The sequence below is a fragment of the Thunnus maccoyii genome, chromosome 18 (assembly GCF_910596095.1).
Source record: "Thunnus maccoyii chromosome 18, fThuMac1.1, whole genome shotgun sequence".
Taxonomy (NCBI): Eukaryota; Metazoa; Chordata; class Actinopteri; order Scombriformes; family Scombridae; genus Thunnus; species Thunnus maccoyii.
The window spans coordinates 17642288-17664727 of record NC_056550.1 but is presented as its reverse complement, the minus strand read 5'-3'; the positions used below and the strand labels follow the sequence as shown (position 1 = coordinate 17664727).

At 39.5% G+C, this 22440-nt stretch overlaps 5 protein-coding genes across 12 annotated transcripts; 2 read left to right on the top strand and 3 right to left on the bottom strand.

The window, feature by feature from the left end:
- Positions 1 to 308: 308 nt before the first annotated feature.
- Positions 309 to 5650, bottom strand: asf1ba (anti-silencing function 1Ba histone chaperone). The gene is made up of 4 exons (XM_042391980.1): positions 5241 to 5650; positions 4211 to 4326; positions 2422 to 2598; positions 309 to 1217 (listed from the first exon to the last, which is right to left on the bottom strand). The coding sequence occupies exons 1-4, from the start codon at positions 5347 to 5349 to the stop codon at positions 1026 to 1028; spliced, it is 594 nt and encodes a 197-aa protein (XP_042247914.1). The 5' UTR covers positions 5350 to 5650; the 3' UTR covers positions 309 to 1025.
- Positions 5651 to 7463: 1813 nt separating this feature from the next.
- On the top strand, positions 7464 to 11349 carry crb3a (crumbs homolog 3a). Of its 6 annotated transcripts, none has more exons than XM_042392146.1 (5): positions 7464 to 7923; positions 8188 to 8272; positions 8590 to 8795; positions 10180 to 10229; positions 10338 to 11349. In XM_042392146.1, the coding sequence occupies exons 3-5, from the start codon at positions 8708 to 8710 to the stop codon at positions 10545 to 10547; spliced, it is 348 nt and encodes a 115-aa protein (XP_042248080.1). In that variant the 5' UTR covers positions 7464 to 7923; positions 8188 to 8272; positions 8590 to 8707; the 3' UTR covers positions 10548 to 11349. The 6 variants fall into 6 exon arrangements, with proteins under 6 accessions (XP_042248080.1, XP_042248079.1, XP_042248076.1 ...); XM_042392145.1 differs by having other exon boundaries at positions 8165 to 8272; XM_042392142.1 differs by having other exon boundaries at positions 7464 to 7941.
- Positions 11350 to 12587: 1238 nt separating this feature from the next.
- On the bottom strand, positions 12588 to 15402 carry tubb4bl (tubulin, beta 4B class IVb-like). The gene is made up of 4 exons (XM_042392140.1): positions 15320 to 15402; positions 14364 to 14472; positions 14074 to 14184; positions 12588 to 13963 (listed from the first exon to the last, which is right to left on the bottom strand). The coding sequence occupies exons 1-4, from the start codon at positions 15374 to 15376 to the stop codon at positions 12906 to 12908; spliced, it is 1335 nt and encodes a 444-aa protein (XP_042248074.1). The 5' UTR covers positions 15377 to 15402; the 3' UTR covers positions 12588 to 12905.
- Positions 15403 to 15573: 171 nt separating this feature from the next.
- On the top strand, positions 15574 to 20697 carry LOC121883705 (zinc-binding protein A33). Of its 3 annotated transcripts, none has more exons than XM_042392139.1 (7): positions 15574 to 15650; positions 17504 to 17674; positions 18305 to 18400; positions 18499 to 18729; positions 18816 to 18838; positions 18921 to 19039; positions 19153 to 20697. In XM_042392139.1, the coding sequence occupies exons 1-7, from the start codon at positions 15588 to 15590 to the stop codon at positions 19689 to 19691; spliced, it is 1242 nt and encodes a 413-aa protein (XP_042248073.1). In that variant the 5' UTR covers positions 15574 to 15587; the 3' UTR covers positions 19692 to 20697. The 3 variants fall into 3 exon arrangements, with proteins under 3 accessions (XP_042248073.1, XP_042248071.1, XP_042248070.1); XM_042392137.1 differs by lacking the exon at positions 15574 to 15650 and adding an exon at positions 15658 to 16003 and having other exon boundaries at positions 17343 to 17674; XM_042392136.1 differs by lacking the exon at positions 15574 to 15650 and having other exon boundaries at positions 15658 to 17674.
- A 110-nt stretch (positions 20698 to 20807) lies between these two features.
- On the bottom strand, positions 20808 to 21761 carry LOC121883930 (psychosine receptor-like). The gene has a single exon (XM_042392377.1). It carries the CDS (start codon positions 21759 to 21761, stop codon positions 20808 to 20810), a length of 954 nt encoding a protein of 317 aa, XP_042248311.1.
- Between the last annotated feature and the right edge of the window lie 679 nt (positions 21762 to 22440).

Below are 22440 nucleotides of genomic sequence, written 5' to 3'. Positions count from 1 at the left end.
TATCAGCTGTTTGTATTTATCACACTGAGTTTCATGCACAACACAAATCAAACGCTACGATCTTACAATAATCTTCGTATTTGCAGTGCAGTATTTTCTAAAGGCAGTTCTGTAGCCTAGCCACCCCTTTTACCCGACCGGTCTGTGATTGGGTGTGACGTTAATACAGGCTATTTTTAGTAAAATGTGAAAATATAAGGGGCCACTCACTCTGATATTGTTTTACAGAGTTGACACTGTTGTGTTTAACCTTTTTGTGGGTAAAATTAAAGTACTTGTATGGTACATTCTTCACAGCTACAAGGGTAAATGTATTAGTCTCATTAAAAAGTGGTTTATTGTTTCTGTTATCAATATTGTCAAACAAATGACACAAAATAAGACAAGTAATGAGGACGGACATGGCTCTCAATATCACACAGTCATTCATACACAAGTACATAACAAATACAATGTTCTTTTATTTGGAACCCAAAATAGCAAACAGAAAAATAAAAACATGAATGAAGTGATATAGCCCAAAAAAAGCCCATCCAAATAAGTGCAAAAGGAACTTGAACAGAAACATAATGGCAGATTATCAAATTCCTGAACAGCAAAATATTGCAGTTTATTTGCCTATTGCTTCAGTGCTGAAATCCTCTTAAGTGGGTACAAATCCGTTCTGCACAAACAAAAGGAAGGAACGTGAATCACAACAGTTTTCTGTTCTGTTTCAGTTCAGCTGCATGTCATAGTTAACGTTTTCCCTTCCATGAGTTAAACTACTTCAATATTGCTTCATGGGAAGGAACTCCCCATCTATCAGGGTCAACTGTTCCAGTGAGATGTTCATAATCCTTGAAATAAACACTCATCTGAAGCCCAACGCGACAGTTCTTTTTCTTTTTTTTTTTTTTTTTTACAACAAGCTTCAGGGAAATATGGGCAGCTGTAAGGCAAATATCCACACTAGAATGTCCACAGGCATTCTTCACAAATTAGGTCTTGGCTGTGAGTCATCACCTTTCACTCAGGGGTCTTCTCTATAAGCAGTCCATTGAGTTGTCTGGTAGTATCCCCAAGGGTGGGGCTTTTCCTGGGAGACAGGATGGAGGGAGCATGGAGTTTGATGTGGGATCCACATTTTCACAATCTTCCATTCGCTCTGCGCAGCCTTCCCAGTTTATATGGAATCTGGTAACACGTGGGTTTGATGCCAGAATATTTCTCTGCAGCTGAACGGGGTAGATGGAAAATAGATAAATACTTTGTGCAAGTAAATGTAGTCATTAAGCAATACTCCTTGCAACTTTTAGTTATTTTGCACCAAATAATTAATAGGTTATTCTGATCACCATAAAGTTATACATTTTTCTTCCTTCTGTATGATTCTAAGTGTAGCTGATTTGAAATTTTGAACAATTTAACCATTTTAGTGATATATTAAAGCATGTACAATTTTCCATTACATTTGCCTATTACAGGGAACATGTGTGCACTACCTAGTGTGACTGAGACAAACATGTTTACAAAAACATTTTGAAACTTAAATGGAAACACTTACCAAATTTGAATATTTTCACATTTCCCCAAATGACTCATCTGATTAATTTGCATTAGGGGCAGCTAACTTTTGCTAAAGCACATATTACTGCTATCAGTTAGCAATGCATCCCACTTCATTTGACACCTACACTATCCTCAGGGCAATAAACTGTTAACTCTGTAGGTCATGGTAGGTACCAAATTGTATTTATCCAATAATAACCACATTAACAGCTATATAATAACCTACAATGATCGTTATAATCACTCATCCCGATATTTCCTTTTGCACTTATGTGTGAAAGGTTTCATTCCAAATGTCAGCCACCATAAAAATGTGACACCTACAAACAAAATCCTTTGTCTTTACAGCAAAACTCACAGTAGCTTATCAGTGGAGTCCCCATCTGAATTAAGAACATTGCTTACAGGATAGTAGGATTTCTGCTTCACTAGTTATATAATCGAGGGAATTGAAAGGATTATTGGTAATTTTTGAAGGATTAAATAATAACAGCAAGTTGTGTTCCAAAGTACAGGCTCAACCCTTCGGGGTGAAAAGCTTCAATTGCACAATGTATTAATTAGTGCACCATGCTGCTCAATGACTACTTTTGCTCTTTCTACTTTTATGGTAACACATTAAAACAAATCATGATCTTTTAGTTGTGTAATTAAGTCATTCACATAATCATAATTACACTTTTAATCAATGTTTGTGTGGTGTACTTTTGAATATATTTTTGGGGTTGATTTTAAAAGGAACATTTCCATTACAGGTGTTCTACAACCAGACAATCCAAAGCATTTCTTCAAACCAGTGAAAGAAGCATCAGGCAGTTACCTGGAATAAGAACTCAACAAGATTACCCAGAAATCAAACATTTCTCTGACCTGTGTGTAGTCTGGCTTGATGGGTGGATTTTCGCGAAGCTCGGGGTCTGTGTACTCATTGTTCACGTAGTAACCGATGCGAATGAACTCCTGGCCACGGTATGTGCAAGTAATCAGTACCACCGTTACACCAACAGCATCACTTTCAGGAATCAATCCAGTGTTTGGGGCATCAGCCTGTTGAAAGAAAAACAAATTTAAGATGATGCACATTAATTCCAGCCACTGTAACTGTTTATTTGTCAAATGGTTTGAAACATTTTTTACATTTTTTTTTCATAATCTACCTACAATCATATCTACAACAATGTCTTTCCTACTTTCATTACTTATGATAATAAGCATAATGCACATCACAGAAATAGCTGGAAATATTTTAGTTCTCATCTTTTTTATTTTTATTTTCTGAACTTAAAGAACTGTTTTTTTTGCTATATTTTCCGAACAACTGCCGTAGGGGTTGTTTTGATGATGAGAGGAGAGGTTGAAGAGCCTTACTAACTGCACCTGAGGAAATATTTTTGTTGATAAAGCAAGTTTTGTTTGGAAAGGCTTACTTTGTGCCGTACTGCCTTCAGCAGAACTCCTGTGAATCTGTCCAGGTCGTACACAATATCTCAACTCGTCCCAAATGTCTTTCATACTCATCGCAACGTTTGGACATTAAATTTACGATGATATATTGATGTCAAAATCTTCCTAATTGCACCTTTAACGCGAAGAAATCACAGGAATTTTGCATAATTGCAAGCCCCCACAAACATTATGGAAATTGGTTGGATTTGCATTAATTATTGCGATCACAAGATCACGATTTCCTGGAGGGACTAATATGTAGATTATAACATAATTAATGCCAGTGGCACAATGAGCCTTCCAGTACTTTGATGAATTGCTTATCAATTAGTCAATAATTATAGATAATACCATGAAACCAATTTGTAGTATGACAAAAAACAAAATAGTGACAACTTATTCGTAATGTTATGTTTAAATAACAGTACTGTTCACTGGATTTAATATTTTTAACTAGTTTTGTCCTGATTTATTGATTCTTAAAAGTGCCATTTATTACAAACTATTAAAAGAAATGTGGGGCAAAAAAAACTATCTCACTCAAACTGTTTCCACTGACTGATAACTTGTCACTTCATGGGTTTTGAAATATCTAAAAAGGACGGCTGCTGAAAATTAGCTTGCTGGTTCACACTTGCACATTTACAGAAATGCTGATGAATGTGCATTGTCCTTAAAAATAAAGAGATTAAATGTTTCGTAATATCTAACTGATCCTGCGTTTCAGACAGTCAATGTTCTTGTATGGCCCAACACATACTTGAGATGATCCTGTAGACCATATAGGACAAGGAGCAGCTGGAGCTGGACTGTGTTTCTTATGTCCAGATTGTCATCCAACTTGTTATAATTAGATGTTGAGTTGCCATTTGATGGTGTATGATGATGATGTACAGCATCTCATCCAGGCTTAAGGCTTGACATAAAACTACCCACAATGTGACATGATATGCAGATGGACAGCTAGTGAGAACAGCTACAGTCCTGTTTGTAGAAATGTAAGATTAGCTCTTTGGCAAATCTAATCTTTCAAATTGCTCTGTGAACATTCAGAGAGCTATGCAGGAGAGACGGAGAAAGGTCCAGAATTTTAAAAGCAAGAGGATGCTATTGCTGATTTTGAGATGTGTATTAAAATATAACAAGATCTTATGAAACTGCTGTTCCCAGTACACACTATATATGGCTACAGCAACAGAAATCACTGCTTCACCTGAAACACAAACATATGTCTCCCAGCAGGTACTGGGCCGACCAAGACAGAGTCGAGGACTTGATCGTACTCTTCGCTCTCTGCTGAACCAACGTAGATGATCTTCCATTCCAGGTCTATAAAACAAAACAAAGATGTTAGGTTTCACAATGAAATACAAAGTTACGGAAGTAGTGCTTTGACAATAATAAAATTGCCAAATATGATTGATAACACATTGATCAATTTAGAAATTTACCACATAAAAATATCAAACATAGCCCTGAAGAAAGCTTTTCAAATACAAGATTTATTAGCTTTTCTTCATTATTTTATGTGATTATGCACTCATTCACCATAAAAGACAGCTTGTCTCCAGATAGTCAGAGACAGAACTAAATGTTCAAGCCAGTGTATTACCTATACAGCTGACTTTAAACAAAACAACACAACACAACACAACACATGGTACTATGAACAATTAAGCTAACGGAAAAGTTGTTGTTATAAGTTAACCCTTCTTCATGGGGTATATTGAAGCTCGAAGGGTTGTCACTTATGGCTAACACTTATTTTTGGTCTCTAAATGCTGTTAAATAGATAAAAGTAAACACTGAGCACCGATTAGAGAAGACAAAGACCTCGGTTGTGTTCATATTTGTAACTCACGACTAATTTCTGTGAAAATTTCATAGCTAACTTACACTGCAACAATGTAAAACATATGTTTCCATAACATAAATGCATAGAGGCCTGTATGAGTAACATGAAAGGTATAAGATGAGTGCACGTCACGGTTCATTGTCACATATTTATAAGTTATATCTCATGGATTTGACCTACATAAGATCACTTAGAGATGTGTCCACCATGGGGGACACATTCAATCAAGTTGTGTAACATTAACGTTACTTTGCTACAGCCCTGTAACGTAACGTTAGCGTTAGCTGTTAGCAATTTCCAGTACACGGACTGAACTGACAACAGACTCCCGCTTTAGCCTCGGACACACAATAATGACAGCAATTGTGCGATGGTAAACGTCACTTACCTTCAGGGAGGTCTTCCATACACTCAAATGTTATTTCGAACTGAAAAGGGTTTCCAAAGGGACTCGGGTTATCCAGGACAGCCACATTTAACACCTGTACCTTCGCCATTGTTGCTAGAGCGCTAAAAAAAAAAAAAAAAAAAAAGGAGGAGGGGAGGGGGGGCAAAAACAAACGCGCAAAGCAGTTTCCCGGGGAATACTTTAAAAGCAACACTACAACAACACAGTTAAGAGAAGCTTTAACAGTATTGTAGTGGTTTTACTCAACTTAAGCCTTATCTGTATGACTAAATGCACACGACCTAAGTAAATATGTTCGGTGTGGTTATCTTAAATTAAATTTGAGTATATAACCACCGCTCTCCCGCCGCTTTGTATCGAGGTTTATCCGCGCCTACGGCAAGCGCTAAGTGTCTGTAGGAAAGGCAAAGCGCCTCTTTCGCCCCCTTGTGGCATGGTAGCGGAGGCCTTCTTCTTCTTCTTCTTTGGGGTTTCACAGCAGTTGGCATTAAATCGCATTACTGCCTCCCTCTGGATTTAATCGTCCACTGTTGTCCGATTCTATTACAGTATTGTAATTAGTCCAGTTGCTCTCAAAAATCTAAATATCTTTTTCCCCCCTTCACCGTGTCCCTACACTCAAGCAGATCTTTAACCCTGGCCTTCACTCACCCCAGCCTCTGTAGACCCATAATCATTGCCCTTCTTTCCTCTTCATATTTCCTGCATGTAATCAGGACGTGCTCCACTGTCTTTTTTTCCTGGCACTGATTACAATGGCCAGTTGGGTGTTTTCCGATGATAAAAAAAGTGTACTATTCAGGTTGCTGTGACCAATTGCTGTGACTGACCCCAGTCTGATGACTCACCACTGCTGCCCATATTACCTCTGTAAGCAGAGGCCTTGAGGGGAGGCCTTGATTCATAAAGAGTAATTACTTACATCACTAACTGTAATCATTTTAACCACAAAACACATAATTTATGTCCTGACTGATGAAAGTAGATACTAAATCAAGTTTTAAAGCATTATAACGTGGCCCACATCCTTTGACCTGCCTTTAAAGTCAATCCATGTTGCAAGTTTTGATTAGCAGTAGTTCAATAACATTACCTTGGTTTGGCAGTACAATAAAATCAACTTTATTATCGTGTCCAGATCCAGGAAGGGTGGAAACAGACACATTTCACAATATAGTCAAATGCAATCCAAAACAACGCAACCTTGAAAATTAACCTTGAAACAGCTCTCTGCTGATCAAAACTTGATATAGCCATATATGCTTCACAAGGGCAATACTTTTTGCAGGACTATTACTGGATTGCACGCCATTGTACATGTGATATTCCCATATCTTGTGTAAACCATAGCTTATATGTACAGTCATATCTGCAAGTGACTGATAATGAAGTAAAATATAACGTCCATATAACTTTAAACAGCTGAGAGGAGATGCAGGGAAAAGAATGATAGTCAACTTACTAAAAATGTATTGGTTTTTTTTTTAATTTATTGTGCTCTCAGTTGGTCAAACTTGGAGAGGCCTAACAAGAAAATGTGTCCTCCAGTCAACAAACATATGCACATATGTATGAAAACATATGTATGAAAACATACAAGACATATCCACATGTAAATAATAATAAAGTAAGACAATGTGTTTACAACTTTTCTACAGGAAATAATTGCTCATATCTATGCTGTATGCTTTATTTGCAAATAACATTCCCAATTTAATTATATAAATCTACATTGAATTTAATGCCCAAGTAGATATTCTCTGACACAGCTGGATAAAATGTCATATAACTCAATGTAATTCAGTAGGCCTCATTTTCATCTCTCCATATTTTCTGCATTACCATCATTCATCATTGATATCTCAGTCAGTAAAGTTTACACAATCACAGGCAAAGACACAATTAAAATGTGGGTTTTATCATTCTAGATAATTTGTCTCTGACTCATATCTGTCTAACCTCACAAATGTTCTGCATCATTCACTCATTACTGTAGATAAGACAGTAGAAAACATCCAAAAATTGTATGGTCGTATGGATGCACGTACAGACTGACTCATTGCTGTAATATTACAGGAGTGATTTTCCATTAGCAGCACTTGCTTTTCAAAAACGCCTCAGTGCTCTCAAACTGCAAATGAAAACTATCTGACCACCACAGATTAGGGTTGAAGCAGCCCACATTTTCTTTGCCCCTCTGAGTCTGAGAAGGGGAGATTAGGCAAGGATTAGAGCCCAGTGGACCAGCTGGCAGCCGAATTCATCCTTAAAATATCTCAGGAATGCTGATATCCTTTCTCATGTTGGGAAACATGAAACCTGGTGGAGGCGCTATTTCATGCCACAGCTATTATCCAGGTTGCTAAGGTAAGAGCAGGCGCAGGGAGGACAGTAAAACATTGTACTCCAGCAGGTTGTAGCAAGTGAGAGCAACCTGACATCATAGGCTATTTAGACTGAGAAGTGCAGTTTAAATCAAATAAGAGGCTTACGGGTTAAATAGGTATAATATGCCGCAAAAGTGATTAAAGTTTTTTTTTTCAGATATGAGACTATTTTGAGGAGTTTTTGTGGGAAAAGGAGAAATCGAGTCTGTTCTGCTTCACTAAACTGCATTTTTCTTCGACTGTGTACAAAGGAGGATCTGTCCGCTCTGCAGCAGGTAGATAACTGCTCTCAGGTAATGCAACACGAAACTGAATCATGTGACCTATGGCGATTTGAAGAGTAGGCGAACAGAAAAAAAAACTCCAAAAAAACTGCTTTACATAAAACACCAACTGGTGGTGCAGTCGATGATGTAATCCGAAACTTAAGGATTCATTCAAGTATTTCAGCGGCACTGCAAACGTTTTTAGTCATAGGATGTGTTACCTGTCGTTTTCATTGGACGTTTTCATTAGTGGCAGTTTCATTTCATGACAAGGTGAGGCGGAAGCAACATGGTTCACTCGTGAGGGATCAACCTGCTCGAGTTTTGCCTCGATCACCTGGAAACAGCTGGATCAATGGTACGTGTTTCTAATAGAGCTTTTGGGAAATTTACTTTACAACATGTTCCCTATATTATTGTCAGTAATAATAATATTATTGTTGTATGTGGGGTGGGGTGGGGGTGGGGTGGGGGGGGGGGGGGGGGGGGGGGTAACTTTAGAATATGTATTTAGTTTTCAGTAGAACTATTAATAGCTTATTTTCTGTGGTCTGAGTAGGTTTAATGGTGATTCAACATCAGGCTGAATGTGTGACTGGTGCATGGTGGCGCCTGACTCAACCTCAAATTAAAGGAGTCTATAAGAGTGCCAAAGTGATAATATTCTGTCTTCAGATCTTCAAGGATGCAATAAATCAACAAAGTAAATGTTGGACCTAATGAAATGGACCCGAGCTGACACCCCAAAGTCCCAGTCTGCCCACGCTTGGCCCTGCTGGTCACAGGTATAGAGATGGCAGTCTGTCCGGATGTGTTGGCCATACATGGAGTTGTGGTCAGGAGTGTGTTACTGCTGGTACTAAGCAGTAATCCTGTGCGGGGTGAGTCAGTAACCATCCTTTCATTCCCAGCGCTGACTACACCTATACACAGATACACGCTTTGTTATCCTGCAGTGATAACAGATAAAGGAAACATGGGAGAGACGTTACAGAGAAAATCTGACACATGCATGGGCTTGTCGATATGTTGTAATAACATTTGGATAAATTGAGTAACACACTCTGCTGTGTGAGAAAGAGGTATATTTATTCTTAGTTATCAGTAATTACATATGCAAAATATTTCCATTTCATAATATATTAGGCTTTCTCCTTTAAGCACAGCCGCCCCCTCCTGCAACCCCTGCTTTTTGTTATCAAGTTGCACTTTTGTCCTTGCAAAGTTTTCTATTTGCCCTGGTAAATTATTGACTCAGAAAAATACAAGAAGAGGGTTTTAAGTTACTAAAATAAAACCTTCTCATGAAAGCTATTGTAAGTAGCTTTAAAAGGCATAACACAAACAAACAAATCAGCAACAGATTAGCTTTAGATGAGTTGTTTTTTTCCATATTTCAAACAAGCACTTTGTTTGACTCAGCTGACTGGACTGCTGCAGCACACTCTACATTCCTGAGCTTCTCCTCCTTATTCGCTCTCCTGATCAAGAAGTTACTATGTAGTTTCGTGATGTCACTGAGTGATCACATGGGTGGTCATGGATGAAATGGCTGGAAACAGAGTAGGACTGGCAGCATAGCTGGTATGCTTACCTAGAAAGTGTTGTGCTGTTTCTCTTTTTTCTAATCGTAGACAAAATAGTTATTATTTTGCATAACACCGCATAAAAAAGGAATTTATATTTGATGTGAATGAATCAGTTTTAAAGGTGGGTCATATCAGGTTTCATGTTATTCACTTAGCTGGTAAAAAAAAACAACTTAAATCATTTAAACTTTTTTTTTTGTCCTATTGGCATTGATCTTTTCTAGCATCATTCACAAACACATTTGGGACTTTACATTAATAATGCACTACATCTGAAAGATCCCTCTGCTTGCCTGCACTCATCTGTGGAGGGAATTAATTCTGGACAATTAATAAGATTTCTTTTTCATTGACTCCATTACATTCACATGCACTTAAATTCAACCAGATTACGACAAAAGTTGACATTCAGCATTAACCTGGTTTCCCAAAAATCCCAAGTTTATATGTGCTCATTAATTAAAGCAACTAGTCGAAGAAATCTTTGTAGAAATCTTAGATTAGTAATTAACTAAGAAGTTATGTAGTTAATGGATAGCCCCATTAGGTTACCAGCAGTTAGGAGCCCTATACTCAGTTGTATGTTACATGCACAAGCTTATTAACAGTGAGATTGAGCCAGAAAAGAGTTTGCATTGTTACCTCAGTGGTCTTGATGCTTCTGCTTTTTTCACAGGGAATTATACCATTCGTGCAAGTGACACTCGTTCTAATAACACTCATGATGTAAGTAAAAAATGTTGCTTCTACAGTATTTTACTGTATGTAAATCCCACCAGAAAGTATCAAATGTCACTAAAAATTGATCACTGTTCTGCATTTTTCCATTTGCAGCCAAACACAGTTGCAGCTATCGTGGCCCCCGTGGTCACCCTTGGTGTCCTGGCCATAGTCTCAGCTGTTCTCGGCTGGATGTTCTGCGTGGTGAAAAAGAAGAGGCAGACTGAGGGGACGTACAGACCCAGCGCTGAGGAACAGTCTGGTGCACGCAGCGTCGCCACGCCAGATGCGCTAAAGCTACCAAAGGAGGAAAGACTCATTTGAGATTTTGTGCTTGCATGGCGGCATTCCCATGTGACGATGCTCATTACCTTGAGCTGATCATTCAAAGAAAAATATCTCCAGGTTTAAGACACAACAGACTGACAAGTTTGAGGCATCGTAACATGATGCATTCACTTCTTTTCATTTCAACAAGCACTGAATCTAGCCTGCGTGGCACCATGAGGAAAAGCACCTGGATGAATGGATCTTCCAATGGATTTTAAGAACAATTAAACATTTCAAGGTGGTTTCGAACATTTCTTATGCACAAATGAAACAGGAGCTGCAGTATTTCATCACCACCAATCATTTTAGTTTTGACATGTTTTCCTTTGTCGTCTGCCTTAATACTGTATATCATACATGTGCTTGATTTGATTCTGTCTATGATGAAAAACTTTCACTGGCAAAATTTACACTGATCTTTTACCTCAAACTCATTTTCACTCCTCATTAGTTCATTGCATTAAACTGAGATAGATGTTTGCTTTAGTCTTATTATTAGTGTAATTCAACATCTTATCGCAGTGCAAAAGCTCTTGATTGTAGAAATATTGCTGCACGAATAAGTATATTGAGCAAAAGCAAGCAACTGTTTACACTTGAAGTATTCTTTTAGTAATCATTTTAATTTAAAGTGACACATATTTAAAACTTTTCAATTCAATAGATCAACCATGCAGTGCATATCACATGGTAACCACACAAACATGTTTTACAGTCACTGCATGTTTATTTACACTTTTATCAAGTAAATAAACAATTTGTAAAACAGTTGAGTAATTAAACTTCACAAAATATATATTTTTTTCTGTTCTAATGTCTTACTTTTCTTAAAACTACATGATGTCAATAAAGGTAGAAGTTAAACATATTCAATCCTCAAAATAAGATTTGGGTATGAGCAGACAAACATATCTTAACACATGAATATGGCCGCATGGGCAACAAGCCAAAACTAGAGCCAAAAAATCCAGGCGGCGCTGAGAAAAGTGTAAACAAGCCCAAAAGTATGTATTTGCGCAATGAGTCTTAGGATGATGAAACAGCTTGACAGATAAGGAGTTCTGGTAGTGCCAAGTGAGAAGTTCAGCCAAGTACCTGAGAAAGTCACTGAAACACTGAAGTCATTGTGTGGCTTAATGAAGAAAAAAAAAGGTATATCTAAAATGTCATCAAAACTTGTAGAGAGAGTACAATCTTTAATATACAGGACTTACATTTATCAAGTATTTGGAAACTAGAAGAAAGGTGGCCAACTTAATTTAACTTATAGTGTACACACAAACACTTGCTGGTTCTCAAAGTGCTATCAGTCATTTATTTATTTGTTAATTAGAGAATAAGTCAAGGCAGGATTATAAAGTGTTTTTAGCTCCATCCACATACTAATGTTGGATTGCCTGATGCAGAGTTTTGGGGAAAACATTCATCCTATTCATTGAGACTTCCCACTGACAAGATTACATCCTAGTGTGTGTTTTAACAGGATTTCATTATGAAACATGATAAAACATTATAGGAATAGGTTTATTGCTACCATACTGTGTTTGACTAATTTATATTACAGCACAGTCTGTTTCCTGACTGTGTGTCTTTCAACTGGTATAAATTTTAACTAAGTGAATCATGAATTATGTTTTGCATTTATTGGACTACTGCTCAGCCTTGATACATGCGTCAAAATTCAAACTGCATTGTGCACTTTTGTTTGATATAGTAGGACTGCGTAGACCACCTTTCATCACTAGTCTTAAACTGACAACATTGGTGAGACCACTTTGATACTCAGTACAAGATTAGTACCTGTGTCGCTGACAATATTTGCTGTAAACTAGGCTTTATTTGCTTTAATTTTCAATACGTTAGCAAAATGCTTGTGACTCTTTTTGGAGGCTGTATTCAAATGTTGTGACCCTCTGCTTTTGAGAAACGTCCCTTTTCAGGATGTTGCTGGACAGACACTAAAGGGCTGTAAGGTCTGTAATAATATCAGATCAATCATCAACTGAATAAATGAAAACTCAGAGGCAGTAACAGTGGTCATTTAATCAGATTTTAATAATTCTCTGATGTCAAGGCTTCACAGTTAAAATCACTTGCGTTTAAATTTGGCAAGGCAATGATCGGGAAGATGTAAGGATGTCAATAATCCAGTGCATTCACAACATACAAAAACATTAGAACCAGAAACTTTACTAGCATCAGTTAACACAATGTCTAACACCAGAGCAACAGTGATCTAGATGGTGACAGTTTTTCAGTGTGGCAGACCATTCAATTCATAATGGGAGGGGGATGGGAGAGGGGATGGAGTTGGGGGGGATGGGTGAGGTGAAATGAGGTTGGGTGGAGGTTTTAGGCGACTTCCTCCTCTCCCTCCTCCTCAAACTCGCCCTCCTCAGCGGTGGCGTCCTGGTATTGCTGGTACTCTGACACCAGGTCGTTCATGTTGCTCTCTGCCTCGGTGAACTCCATCTCATCCATGCCCTCACCGGTGTACCAGTGGAGGAAAGCCTTGCGACGGAACATGGCGGTGAACTGCTCGGAGATACGCTTGAACAGCTCCTGGATGGCTGTGCTATTGCCGATGAAAGTGGCAGCCATTTTGAGGCCACGTGGTGGGATGTCACAGACGGCGGTCTTCACATTATTAGGGATCCATTCGACAAAGTAGCTGCTGTTCTTATTCTGCACATTCAACATCTGCTCGTCCACCTCCTTCATGGACATGCGTCCCCTGAACACAGCAGCCACTGTGAGGTAGCGGCCGTGACGTGGGTCGCAGGCAGCCATCATGTTTTTGGCATCAAACATCTGCTGGGTGAGCTCGGGCACAGACAGAGCACGATACTGCTGGCTGCCCCTGCTGGTGAGGGGGGCAAAACCTGGCATGAAGAAGTGCAGACGTGGGAAGGGCACCATGTTGACAGCAAGTTTACGGAGATCAGCGTTGAGCTGGCCGGGGAAACGCAGACAGGTAGTCACCCCGCTCATGGTGGCAGACACCAAATGGTTGAGATCTCCGTAGGTGGGGGTGGTGAGTTTGAGTGTGCGGAAGCAGATATCATAGAGAGCTTCATTGTCAATGCAGTAGGTCTCATCTGTGTTCTCTACCAGCTGGTGGACAGAGAGGGTGGCGTTGTAGGGCTCCACAACTGTGTCAGACACCTTAGGAGAAGGCACCACGCTGAAGGTGTTCATGATGCGATCAGGGTATTCCTCGCGGATTTTGCTGATGAGCAGGGTGCCCATGCCGGAGCCAGTACCACCACCCAGGGAGTGAGTAAGCTGAAAGCCCTGCAGGCAATCGCAGCTCTCAGCCTCTTTCCTCACTACGTCCAGGACGGAGTCCACAAGCTCGGCTCCCTCAGTGTAGTGGCCCTTTGCCCAGTTGTTTCCAGCTCCACTCTGGCCTGTAGTCAAGAGTATCACAATTAATTGGGCAGATGTAGAAAACAAGCTAAAACCACAACTAAAATCACTCAATGTGCATCTTTACTTAATTCACATAAGGTTAGATTACCAAAAACAAAGTTGTCGGGTCTGAAGATCTGCCCGAAGGGACCGGACCTGACTGAATCCATTGTGCCTGGCTCCAGGTCCACCAGGATGGCTCGGGGTACATACTTTCCACCTGAAATCAGGCAAAACAGATCAACAATGTTATTACATGTGAATTTTAGGAGCTTGTTAAATCATAATGAATTCAATGTAAAAACCTGGAAGAGCATGCAAATAATTTTGCATAGTAGTAGAGCTGGGTAGGTGGTTAAATTTGCTCTGTCATGTGTTGAAGCTTAATCTGTAGGCTACCTGTGGCCTCATTGTAGTAGACGCTGATCCTGTCTAGCTGCAGATCGCTGTCTCCGTGGTAGGTACCAGTGGGATCAATGCCATGCTCATCACTGATCACCTCCCAGAACTGAGGAAAAAAGGGGGGAGGGTGGTAGGACAGGAGGGAGAGACAGATGAGTAATTCAGCTAAGTAATAAAAATAGCATGTAACCACTTTATAGGAAGCCTTTTAAACATACAAAGCTGCAAGGCTATTTAATTCTCTAATTGAAAGCAGGTCATAAGTGCAATCTATTAGTCTGAAATGCAGACTGTCTCAGGAGTAATCAAGCAGATGGCAATAATCTGATAAGTAACAGTGTCTTACAAAAACACACTGTACTATTAAGGGTCAACGAGCCTAAAAATACGAAAGATATCATTATTTCCTGTGTTCAAACAAAAAGTAACATTTTTAATGGGTGGGGAATAAGACATTTTCACAACTGCGTTGAAAATAATCTGAGGTAAAAATAGGTCATACAAGTGGAGGGGGAGGGGAGGCTGCTCCTACAATGACAAGGTTACTACATTATTACTGCTTTTCATATAATTGGCTGCAATACTCGACAAAAAAGGCAGAAAAATCAAAGTCCAATTTGGCACGCAGTTATTAGAATAGAAGAGAATTTACTGTATGTTGCATAAATCGTTTTGTCTGTTGCACAAATCAACGCAAACCGACGCAGCAGCTCTAATCTTGAGCCTAATATCAGCCCTGCAGAGAATATTAATGAGCACATAGGCTGTGATTGAAATTTGATTAATTGCGCAGAGCTTTAATGAAGAAAAGGCACCGCGTTGTGGTGCTTCTAGAGAATTCGTGGAGGGTGGATTAGACAGCTCCTCAGCGCCACCGAGACGTGTATGGATGAAAGCCTGCACAAATCTCACACGTACGCAAAAACGAACGGAGATAAAAATCTGAAGAATACCTTTGCTCCGATCTGGTTTCCGCACTGACCGGCTTGCAAATGCACAATTTCGCGCATATTGGACAGATGGATGCGAGGATGACCGAGTAAGAAGATGCGTATCTGAGAGGAAGAGATTCACTGGATGATGGTTCCTGCGGTCGAGTGTCCGGGATTTGTTGCGCCGCCTCTGAGAGCTTTTACTGGGCTGGATCGGTGGTGCAAGTTGACGTCATCGCCATGGTAACCAAAGACCGGAGGAGAGAGGGAGGAACCAAGACCCGTGGAAATGGCGGATAGGATGCGAAGAGCTGCATCAGTCATCAATAAGATCCTCATCCTAATGGACCGGGTGACCCCACACCACACCCTCCACGCACGCACACACACACAGAAGGAGACACACTTTTTAGCATCAAGGTCAATATTGTGTGTAACAATGTAGTCCACCGGAATGCATCATGAGTTTATTATTATTATGACAAGGACAAGAGCAGTAACATAAAAATGTATCAACTATTGACTATTTGATGTTTTTAAAAAGTATCAGCTTGACACTTGGTGCCTCGAGGCCTGCATGTTGTGAAATAGGACAAAAAGTACGATGAAAATGTCAAGTAGGCTGTGTGCTGCCATGTAGGGTGTGTCTCCAGCATTTCATTCACTGTATGATTCAACTGGCTGGTTCATTTCCTCCGATCAAAGGTATGCTTTAGCCCACTTAATTTGTTACTAGCCACCTTTAATTACAGTAGCTTAATTATCAAAATGGGAGAAAGAGCAAAATACTGACATATAACAAACCAAACAATACAAAACTATTGGAGGAACTGGACAGGCAGACACTATACTGCACACTGTCAAGTTTTGTTTTTTTTTTCGATTCAGAATCACACACCTAAAATATAAAGTATGTCACCTAAAAACCCTGCATGCACATACATAAATGCAAAGCTTCCTCTCTTTAAACTAAAGTATAGGCTTTCAGAATGCTCACTGTTTTGGCACCTGATTCTCCTACTTTACTGCCTTGAAATGCAGTCTTCTTTCAGAAAAGAAAAAGGTTTCCTCTGGTTTCCAACATGTGATCAAATATTGACCTGCGGCACAAATGTTGTGTGTTGTTGTGTAAATAATCAAGACAAACACAAATTATGTAACGCACATTAGACATAGTAGAGATAGTAGATAAATAAACATAGATAATGCATCAATAAATGTCTACTATGACAAATTATATAAATAACCTGTCTTATCTACAGTATGTTAACAGTTTTAAGTCTCAATCACTCACCTATTAAGTTTTAATAAGTGACTTGTTGGTTAGTGTTGTAAAATTCTGTCGGGGTAAACATTTTTCTGACTTCTCTGAGCTGGTTCAGCCAGTTTGGGTCAAACCTCACCTGCTAAAAGATGTAAAACATACTGCGAACAAACAACAAGAGGGTTGGGCAACAATTCTACTAAATTTTCTGATTAATGAAATTACTAGCAGTAAAACATATTTTCACGGGCGACAACTGTTTTAAAAGGTCAGTTGCAAAGTGACTTACGCAATGAATTGATATGTTTAGAAAGTTTGCTAATGCGCAGCCTTGAGGAGTCAACATGGATGTTAACACTGAAGCATTCACATTCATATCCTGAATGATTACATTCCAAACAAGGCAAGTTACCAACCAGGTTTAAGCTCTTAAACATCTGGCCAATAGGGCGTTACTTCCTTTTTCCCAGCACTGCTACAGTGTTTTTTTCACGGTTCATGATTCAAGTTACTCCCACAGAAGTCATGCACAGGAAAGCAAAGAGCATTTGTTACTTCATGTCAAGAACAATAGATAGGCAGTTGGTGCGTTCGAAGCCGTTCAAGAGACAGATTTAACGAGGTGTACTGAATCATGTTGTTATTGCTGACAGGGGAATCGTTTAGTTCTTAAACCCGTGGACTTAGGCTGTTTTGAACTGTGGAGTTACTTTATTGGAGTGGTCATGTCACTCCCAGAGGAGGATCTTACATGCCCAGTATGCTGTGACATCTTTACAGACCCTGTTCTGCTGTCATGTAGCCATAGCTTTTGTAGGAGCTGTCTGAAGCGCTGCTGGGACACAGGCTTGCGTGAGTGTCCAGTATGCAGGAAAAGAACCGCCAAGTCCAGTCCTCCCTCCAATTTGGCACTGAAAAATGTCTGTGAAACTCTTCTGCAGACCAGGAGGCAGAGTTCAGTGGAAGAGAAGAACAACTGTAATCTCCACGGGGAGAAGTTGAAACTTTTCTGTCTCGTAGACAAACAGCCCATCTGTGTGGTATGTCAGTCCTCCAAACTGCACAAAACCCACGACTGCTCACCTTTAGAAGAGGCAGTGCTGGACTGCAAGGTAAGGGAAATAAACATAACAATGTACTTCCCAATTGCACCGTAACATTAACTTGATTAACTGACTCCTGTTATTTCAACCTAATCACTTAAAGGTAGAATGCTGTTCCACGAGTCTGTCCTGAATGTAGTTTACACTGTTAACTAGGGCCGGACAATACAGACAAAATCAAACGTCATGATATTTTTGACCAAATACCTCAATATCGATATTGTGACAATATTGTAGGGATGACTATTGGTGCTTTCACAGAATATTTACACAATGAGATTTTTGATCAATCATCATCAGTAATGTGGATATAAATGACTAAATGGGTGAAGGTATATATTTAAACAACTAGAACAGTCTGGTAAGTTCATAAAATGACATCACTTTATTGTAATGCAGCCTTTAAAACCAGGAAAAGACAACACTTCTGCCATGTCATGATATTTCAATATCCATTATCTAAGACGATGTAGTCTCATAACACAATATCGATATAATATCGATATATTGCCCAGTCCTAATGTTATCTTTCAGTGATGAATCCAGGCCTAAAATATTCCAAATACTCAAACTACTGAAACATCATTCCATTAAGATATCAGATTTCTGCTGTTTATTGCTGATGTCCTTTACTTCCAGGATGAACTTGCTTTATCCCTCAAGAGCTTGCAAGATAAACTGAACTGCCTCAAAAGAATTCACAGGAGCTCTACAGATATGTTCAATCACATTAAGGTAAAGATAACCCGGTATGAGATGACAGATCTTACATATTTGATTACGAATAAAAAAAAAAGCTCAAATAAACCAATATTTGCAATAATCTCCTTCAGAGTCAGACGCTGGAAACACAGAGACTGATTAAGAGCCAGTTTGAGCAGCTCCATCAAGTCCTCTACCATGAAGAATCAGCCAGATTGGCAGCTGTGAAGAAAGAAGAAGAAGAGAAGATCGCAGGAATGAAGGATAAGTTTAAAGAACTTTCAGCAGAGGTGCTGTCCCTCACAGAGACCATTGCAGTCATACAGGAGGAGCTGAAAGAAGATGACATGGTCTTGTTGAAGGTCTGTACAGTCCAGTTTTATCATTTTTTTAATAAACATTTCCAAAAAATATCCACATTTGACTGAGTTTTTTTTATATTTTCTAGAATTTTAAAGCTACTCAGGACAGGTATGTTAAAATGATGGATTTGCACACTTTTTTGTATTGACTGTGACATATTCTGAGTGGAGGGTATCTGTTGTGTTCACAGAAGCCAAAGCACATCGCTGAATTCAGACATCATGTCCGGGTTACTGATTGATGTGACTAAGCATCTCAGCAACCTCAAGCATAGAATCTGGGAGAAAATGCTGGATCACATTGATTATAGTGAGTCGACATAGGCTTATTTGTAATTTTCCTCATGTTCATACGCTGGATGAGTAAACGAAACTGTGTGTGACATATAAATCTTTCTCTTCGGCTAATTTCCTGTATTTTAGGTCCTGTGACTTTGGACCCAAACACAGCACACCCCTGCCTCATCCTGTCAGACGATCTGACTTCCCTCCACTACTCAAAGGAGCCGAGTTGTTGCCCGGACAACCCAGAGCGCTTCCACATGAGTGCTGAAGTGGTAGGCATGACAACGCTAGGCTCAGGAAGTCACCACTGGGTCGTGGAAACAGGAAGCAATCAGGACTGGCTCCTGGGCGTGGCCTCTTCCTCTGTACCTAGGAATTGTGAGATCTCTGCTCGGCCTGAGAACGGCTTCTGGACTTTGTGTTTCCGGGACGGAGAGTTCAGGGCAATGACCTCTCCACCCACCCCACTGACTGTTTCAAGAACCCCCCAACAAGTCAAAGTGCAACTGGATTACAACAAAGGGACTTTGTCTTTTGTTGACTCTGCTGATGACACACTCATTTATGCATTCACAGACACGTTCAGAGAAACGTTACTACCTTACTTTTATACACAGAGCAGTCATCCATTGAGAATACTGCCAGATAAGGTACTTGTCACAATGTTGCGTCAATAAGTGTTTGAGTGATTTATTAATTATGTAAAAAAAGTTAATCTCAATCCTGTTTTGATGGATGAAAGTACTCTTCATCCAAGTCATTTTGCTGCTTCAAAAACATCTTGTATGTTTTTGTCACCTCTTTTTTATTGCTGAATTTGGCATCTTCTTACTGTTAAAACAAGCTGTATCTAAATATATATGAAAATAAGTAGCTAAATATGCATTGCTCTCTGAGAGAAGAGGACATTTGCATTTGATTTAAATGTTTAAATAACTATGAAGAAGTTTTTGGTTATTTCATTTTAGGTTTAGGTTATTCTAGAGCTGATGTTCGGTCTGCTGCAAGACCTTTCTTTGTGTTCTATTGCACTGCCTGCATTTGACTTACACCTGTATAAATTATACTGCTGTGAAGGTGTTTGATTTTACTGTTGATGACATCCATATTATGTTGGACTGGGATGGAGGCCTACCCAGCACCATGCACCTTAAGAAATACACATATAGAAAAGAGAGGTTTCTTTTTTTGTTAGAAAACGTTGCTTATTGTGTTAATTTGGACAGTGAAGGCGACTTTACTTTGTAATTAAATGACAGTTTCATAAAGTAATGTTTAATTTGTCAAATGAAGAAACAATTCAGTGGATCAAAAGGTTGCCTATTGTGGAGGGGTTACATGGTACTTTTTATTTCTCTCTTTTGTACACATGATGGCGCCAAAGTCAAACAAATATTTTAAAGGACGTCATTTCTTTGAACACATGTATCTCATGGGGGTAGGAGAAAATCATTGTCTAGAATATAATCAATTCATTATCAGTTAATCAAAACAGGAAATTAATTCTTGATTTTTTTCCACTTGTGTACTTGTTGTGAAGACTAATCCATGAATGTAAGATAGAAACATTTTCATCTAAACACGTTTATGTTATTTTCAAGATTGCTCTCCCTTACTCTGCATAAACATCTATTCCATAAAAACATACATTTGGAAGATAAATAAATAAAGGGAAATAAATAAAAATACCACAGTTGGATTTAGTGTCCAGTTCTTACTCTCACAGTTCTTCTCTGGAGACAAGTGGACTCAACATCCATGAGGTTCAATATGTTTATTATATCTTCTGAACCCTACGCAGGTGGGGTTTTGTTGTTCTCTGCAGTGACACAGGTGCAACACTTCTTGACACATGTGTCAGAGAAGAAAGGCACCTTCTCCAGGCGAGACAGGTAGACAAGTGGCTGGATGGTGCTGCTGATGTTGATGAATGCGAAGCCAACGGGCTGCACGTAGCAGCGAAACACATCTGGGGAGTAGTAGTCCTCAAAGGGGAACATTGCTACAGGTGGCAGGTAGTTAAACACGATAATACAAAGGATGGAGAGCACTATCTTGAAGGCCTTCTTCTTCATGGGGTGCATCTCGTCTTTCCCTGCACCACGGGACTTCTTCAGGGTCCACAGGATGCTTATGTTACACACAACCATCCAGGCAAATGTTGCCAGGATCTCACCTGTGAACACCTTCTCAAAGTTGGGCAGGCCTCCCACACATTTAGCACTGGAGTAGGCAAAGGTGAGGCAGAGAACCAGCACTGTGAGACTTAACCTGTACTTGATGTGTTTAAATTGCCCGAATGAAATAGGAAAGAGCACAGCCATGAAGCGATCCAGGCAGATACAGGAGAAAAACAGCGGACCACTGGTGTCTTTCACACCGTAGGAGAACTTAGCGGCGGACCACACCTCCTTGCTCTGCCAGTAGTAAAGGTTAAGGAAGATGATGGGGGTCATGACACTGAAGTAGATATCCATGAAGGCCAGGAAGCCCAAATATATGTCTGAAGTGGAGGGTTCTTTGCGATTATGGATGAGGATCGCAATGACAAGTACATTGGCAGGGATTCCCACGATTACATTGATGGACTGCAGGGTCAGGTCAAAGAGAATGCCCTCTACTTGATGATCGCACCCATCAAACACACTGAAGGGTTTTATTGTGGCATTGATGTCAGCGGTGGTATTGAGAGGGAGTTGAGTTGGGTGAAAGGTTGAGTTGAGTGGTGAGGATACATTTTTCTCCATCTTTCTAGTTCTGCAAAAACCAGGACTCTGATGGGAGAAGAGTAAGAATATATAGTGATGATCAGGGTTTAGCATCTTCAGTCAGCACTCACTCAATCAATAGCAAATGATACAGTCTCCTATTAAAGTCATGTGTTTCTCAAGAGGCTTAATACTTAATCTTGTTTTCTAGCTCAGCACTGATAATACAGTCAAATATACTGTTGCTCATTAGAATCCTTGTTTCTAATCTGCTGAGAAGTTTAGTCTCAGTAGATTTAAACTAGCTGCGGAGTTAAGCAAGACAGTTTCCAGAGAGCAAAAACACGTTACAAACACCGTCAGGGCTTCTCCTCAGGCTGTTATCTTGTTATTGTCTTGTTATAAAAAGTGCTCCTCGAGGGAACCGTGGCTCTGTATGAAGGGACATCTAACATACTTAAGGGAGTCATGATAAAAGCACAACCCTTTCACAGCAGAATAAAAGGGCAGCTATTCCCAAATTAAAATGGCAAAGTATTCTGCACGTAGACCATTGTTTAAGACTATTGTTGGGAAGGGCAGTGGAAATTTGGTCATTTCCTGCAGCTCTTAAAAGCCTGTTTCTGACATTTAGCAATTCCTAAAGCTAATTTCTAACCAGAAAAGGAGGATAACCTGGAAAATGAATTTAATAATGGCTGGATTTATGGCATAATAA

What these genes read in the sequence shown, in the direction of transcription:
- crb3a (XM_042392146.1), top strand. Translation starts at nt 8,708, where the DNA reads ATGGCAGTCTGTCCGGATGTGTTGGCCATACATGGAGTTGTGGTCAGG. An exon ending in AAGCAGTAATCCTGTGCGGG is followed by an intron (nt 8,796 to 10,179) that starts GTGAGTCAGTAA and finishes CTTTTTTCACAG; the next exon opens with GGAATTATACCATTCGTGCA. An exon ending in GTTCTAATAACACTCATGAT is followed by an intron (nt 10,230 to 10,337) that starts GTAAGTAAAAAA and finishes TTCCATTTGCAG; the next exon opens with CCAAACACAGTTGCAGCTAT.
- LOC121883705 (XM_042392136.1), top strand. Translation starts at nt 17,288, where the DNA reads ATGTCACTCCCAGAGGAGGATCTTACATGCCCAGTATGCTGTGACATC. An exon ending in AGGCAGTGCTGGACTGCAAG is followed by an intron (nt 17,675 to 18,304) that starts GTAAGGGAAATA and finishes CTTTACTTCCAG; the next exon opens with GATGAACTTGCTTTATCCCT. An exon ending in TTTAAAGCTACTCAGGACAG is followed by an intron (nt 18,839 to 18,920) that starts GTATGTTAAAAT and finishes TTGTGTTCACAG; the next exon opens with AAGCCAAAGCACATCGCTGA.
- LOC121883930 (XM_042392377.1), bottom strand. Translation starts at nt 21,761, where the DNA reads ATGGAGAAAAATGTATCCTCACCACTCAACTCAACCTTTCACCCAACT.
- tubb4bl (XM_042392140.1), bottom strand. Translation starts at nt 15,376, where the DNA reads ATGCGCGAAATTGTGCATTTGCAAGCCGGTCAGTGCGGAAACCAGATC. An exon ending in GAAACCAGATCGGAGCAAAG is followed by an intron (nt 14,473 to 15,319) that starts GTATTCTTCAGA and finishes TTTTTTCCTCAG; the next exon opens with TTCTGGGAGGTGATCAGTGA. An exon ending in ACCCGACAACTTTGTTTTTG is followed by an intron (nt 13,964 to 14,073) that starts GTAATCTAACCT and finishes TCTTGACTACAG; the next exon opens with GCCAGAGTGGAGCTGGAAAC.
- asf1ba (XM_042391980.1), bottom strand. Translation starts at nt 5,349, where the DNA reads ATGGCGAAGGTACAGGTGTTAAATGTGGCTGTCCTGGATAACCCGAGT. An exon ending in TATGGAAGACCTCCCTGAAG is followed by an intron (nt 4,327 to 5,240) that starts GTAAGTGACGTT and finishes TTTGTTTTATAG; the next exon opens with ACCTGGAATGGAAGATCATC. An exon ending in GACATATGTTTGTGTTTCAG is followed by an intron (nt 2,599 to 4,210) that starts GTGAAGCAGTGA and finishes TTCTTTCAACAG; the next exon opens with GCTGATGCCCCAAACACTGG.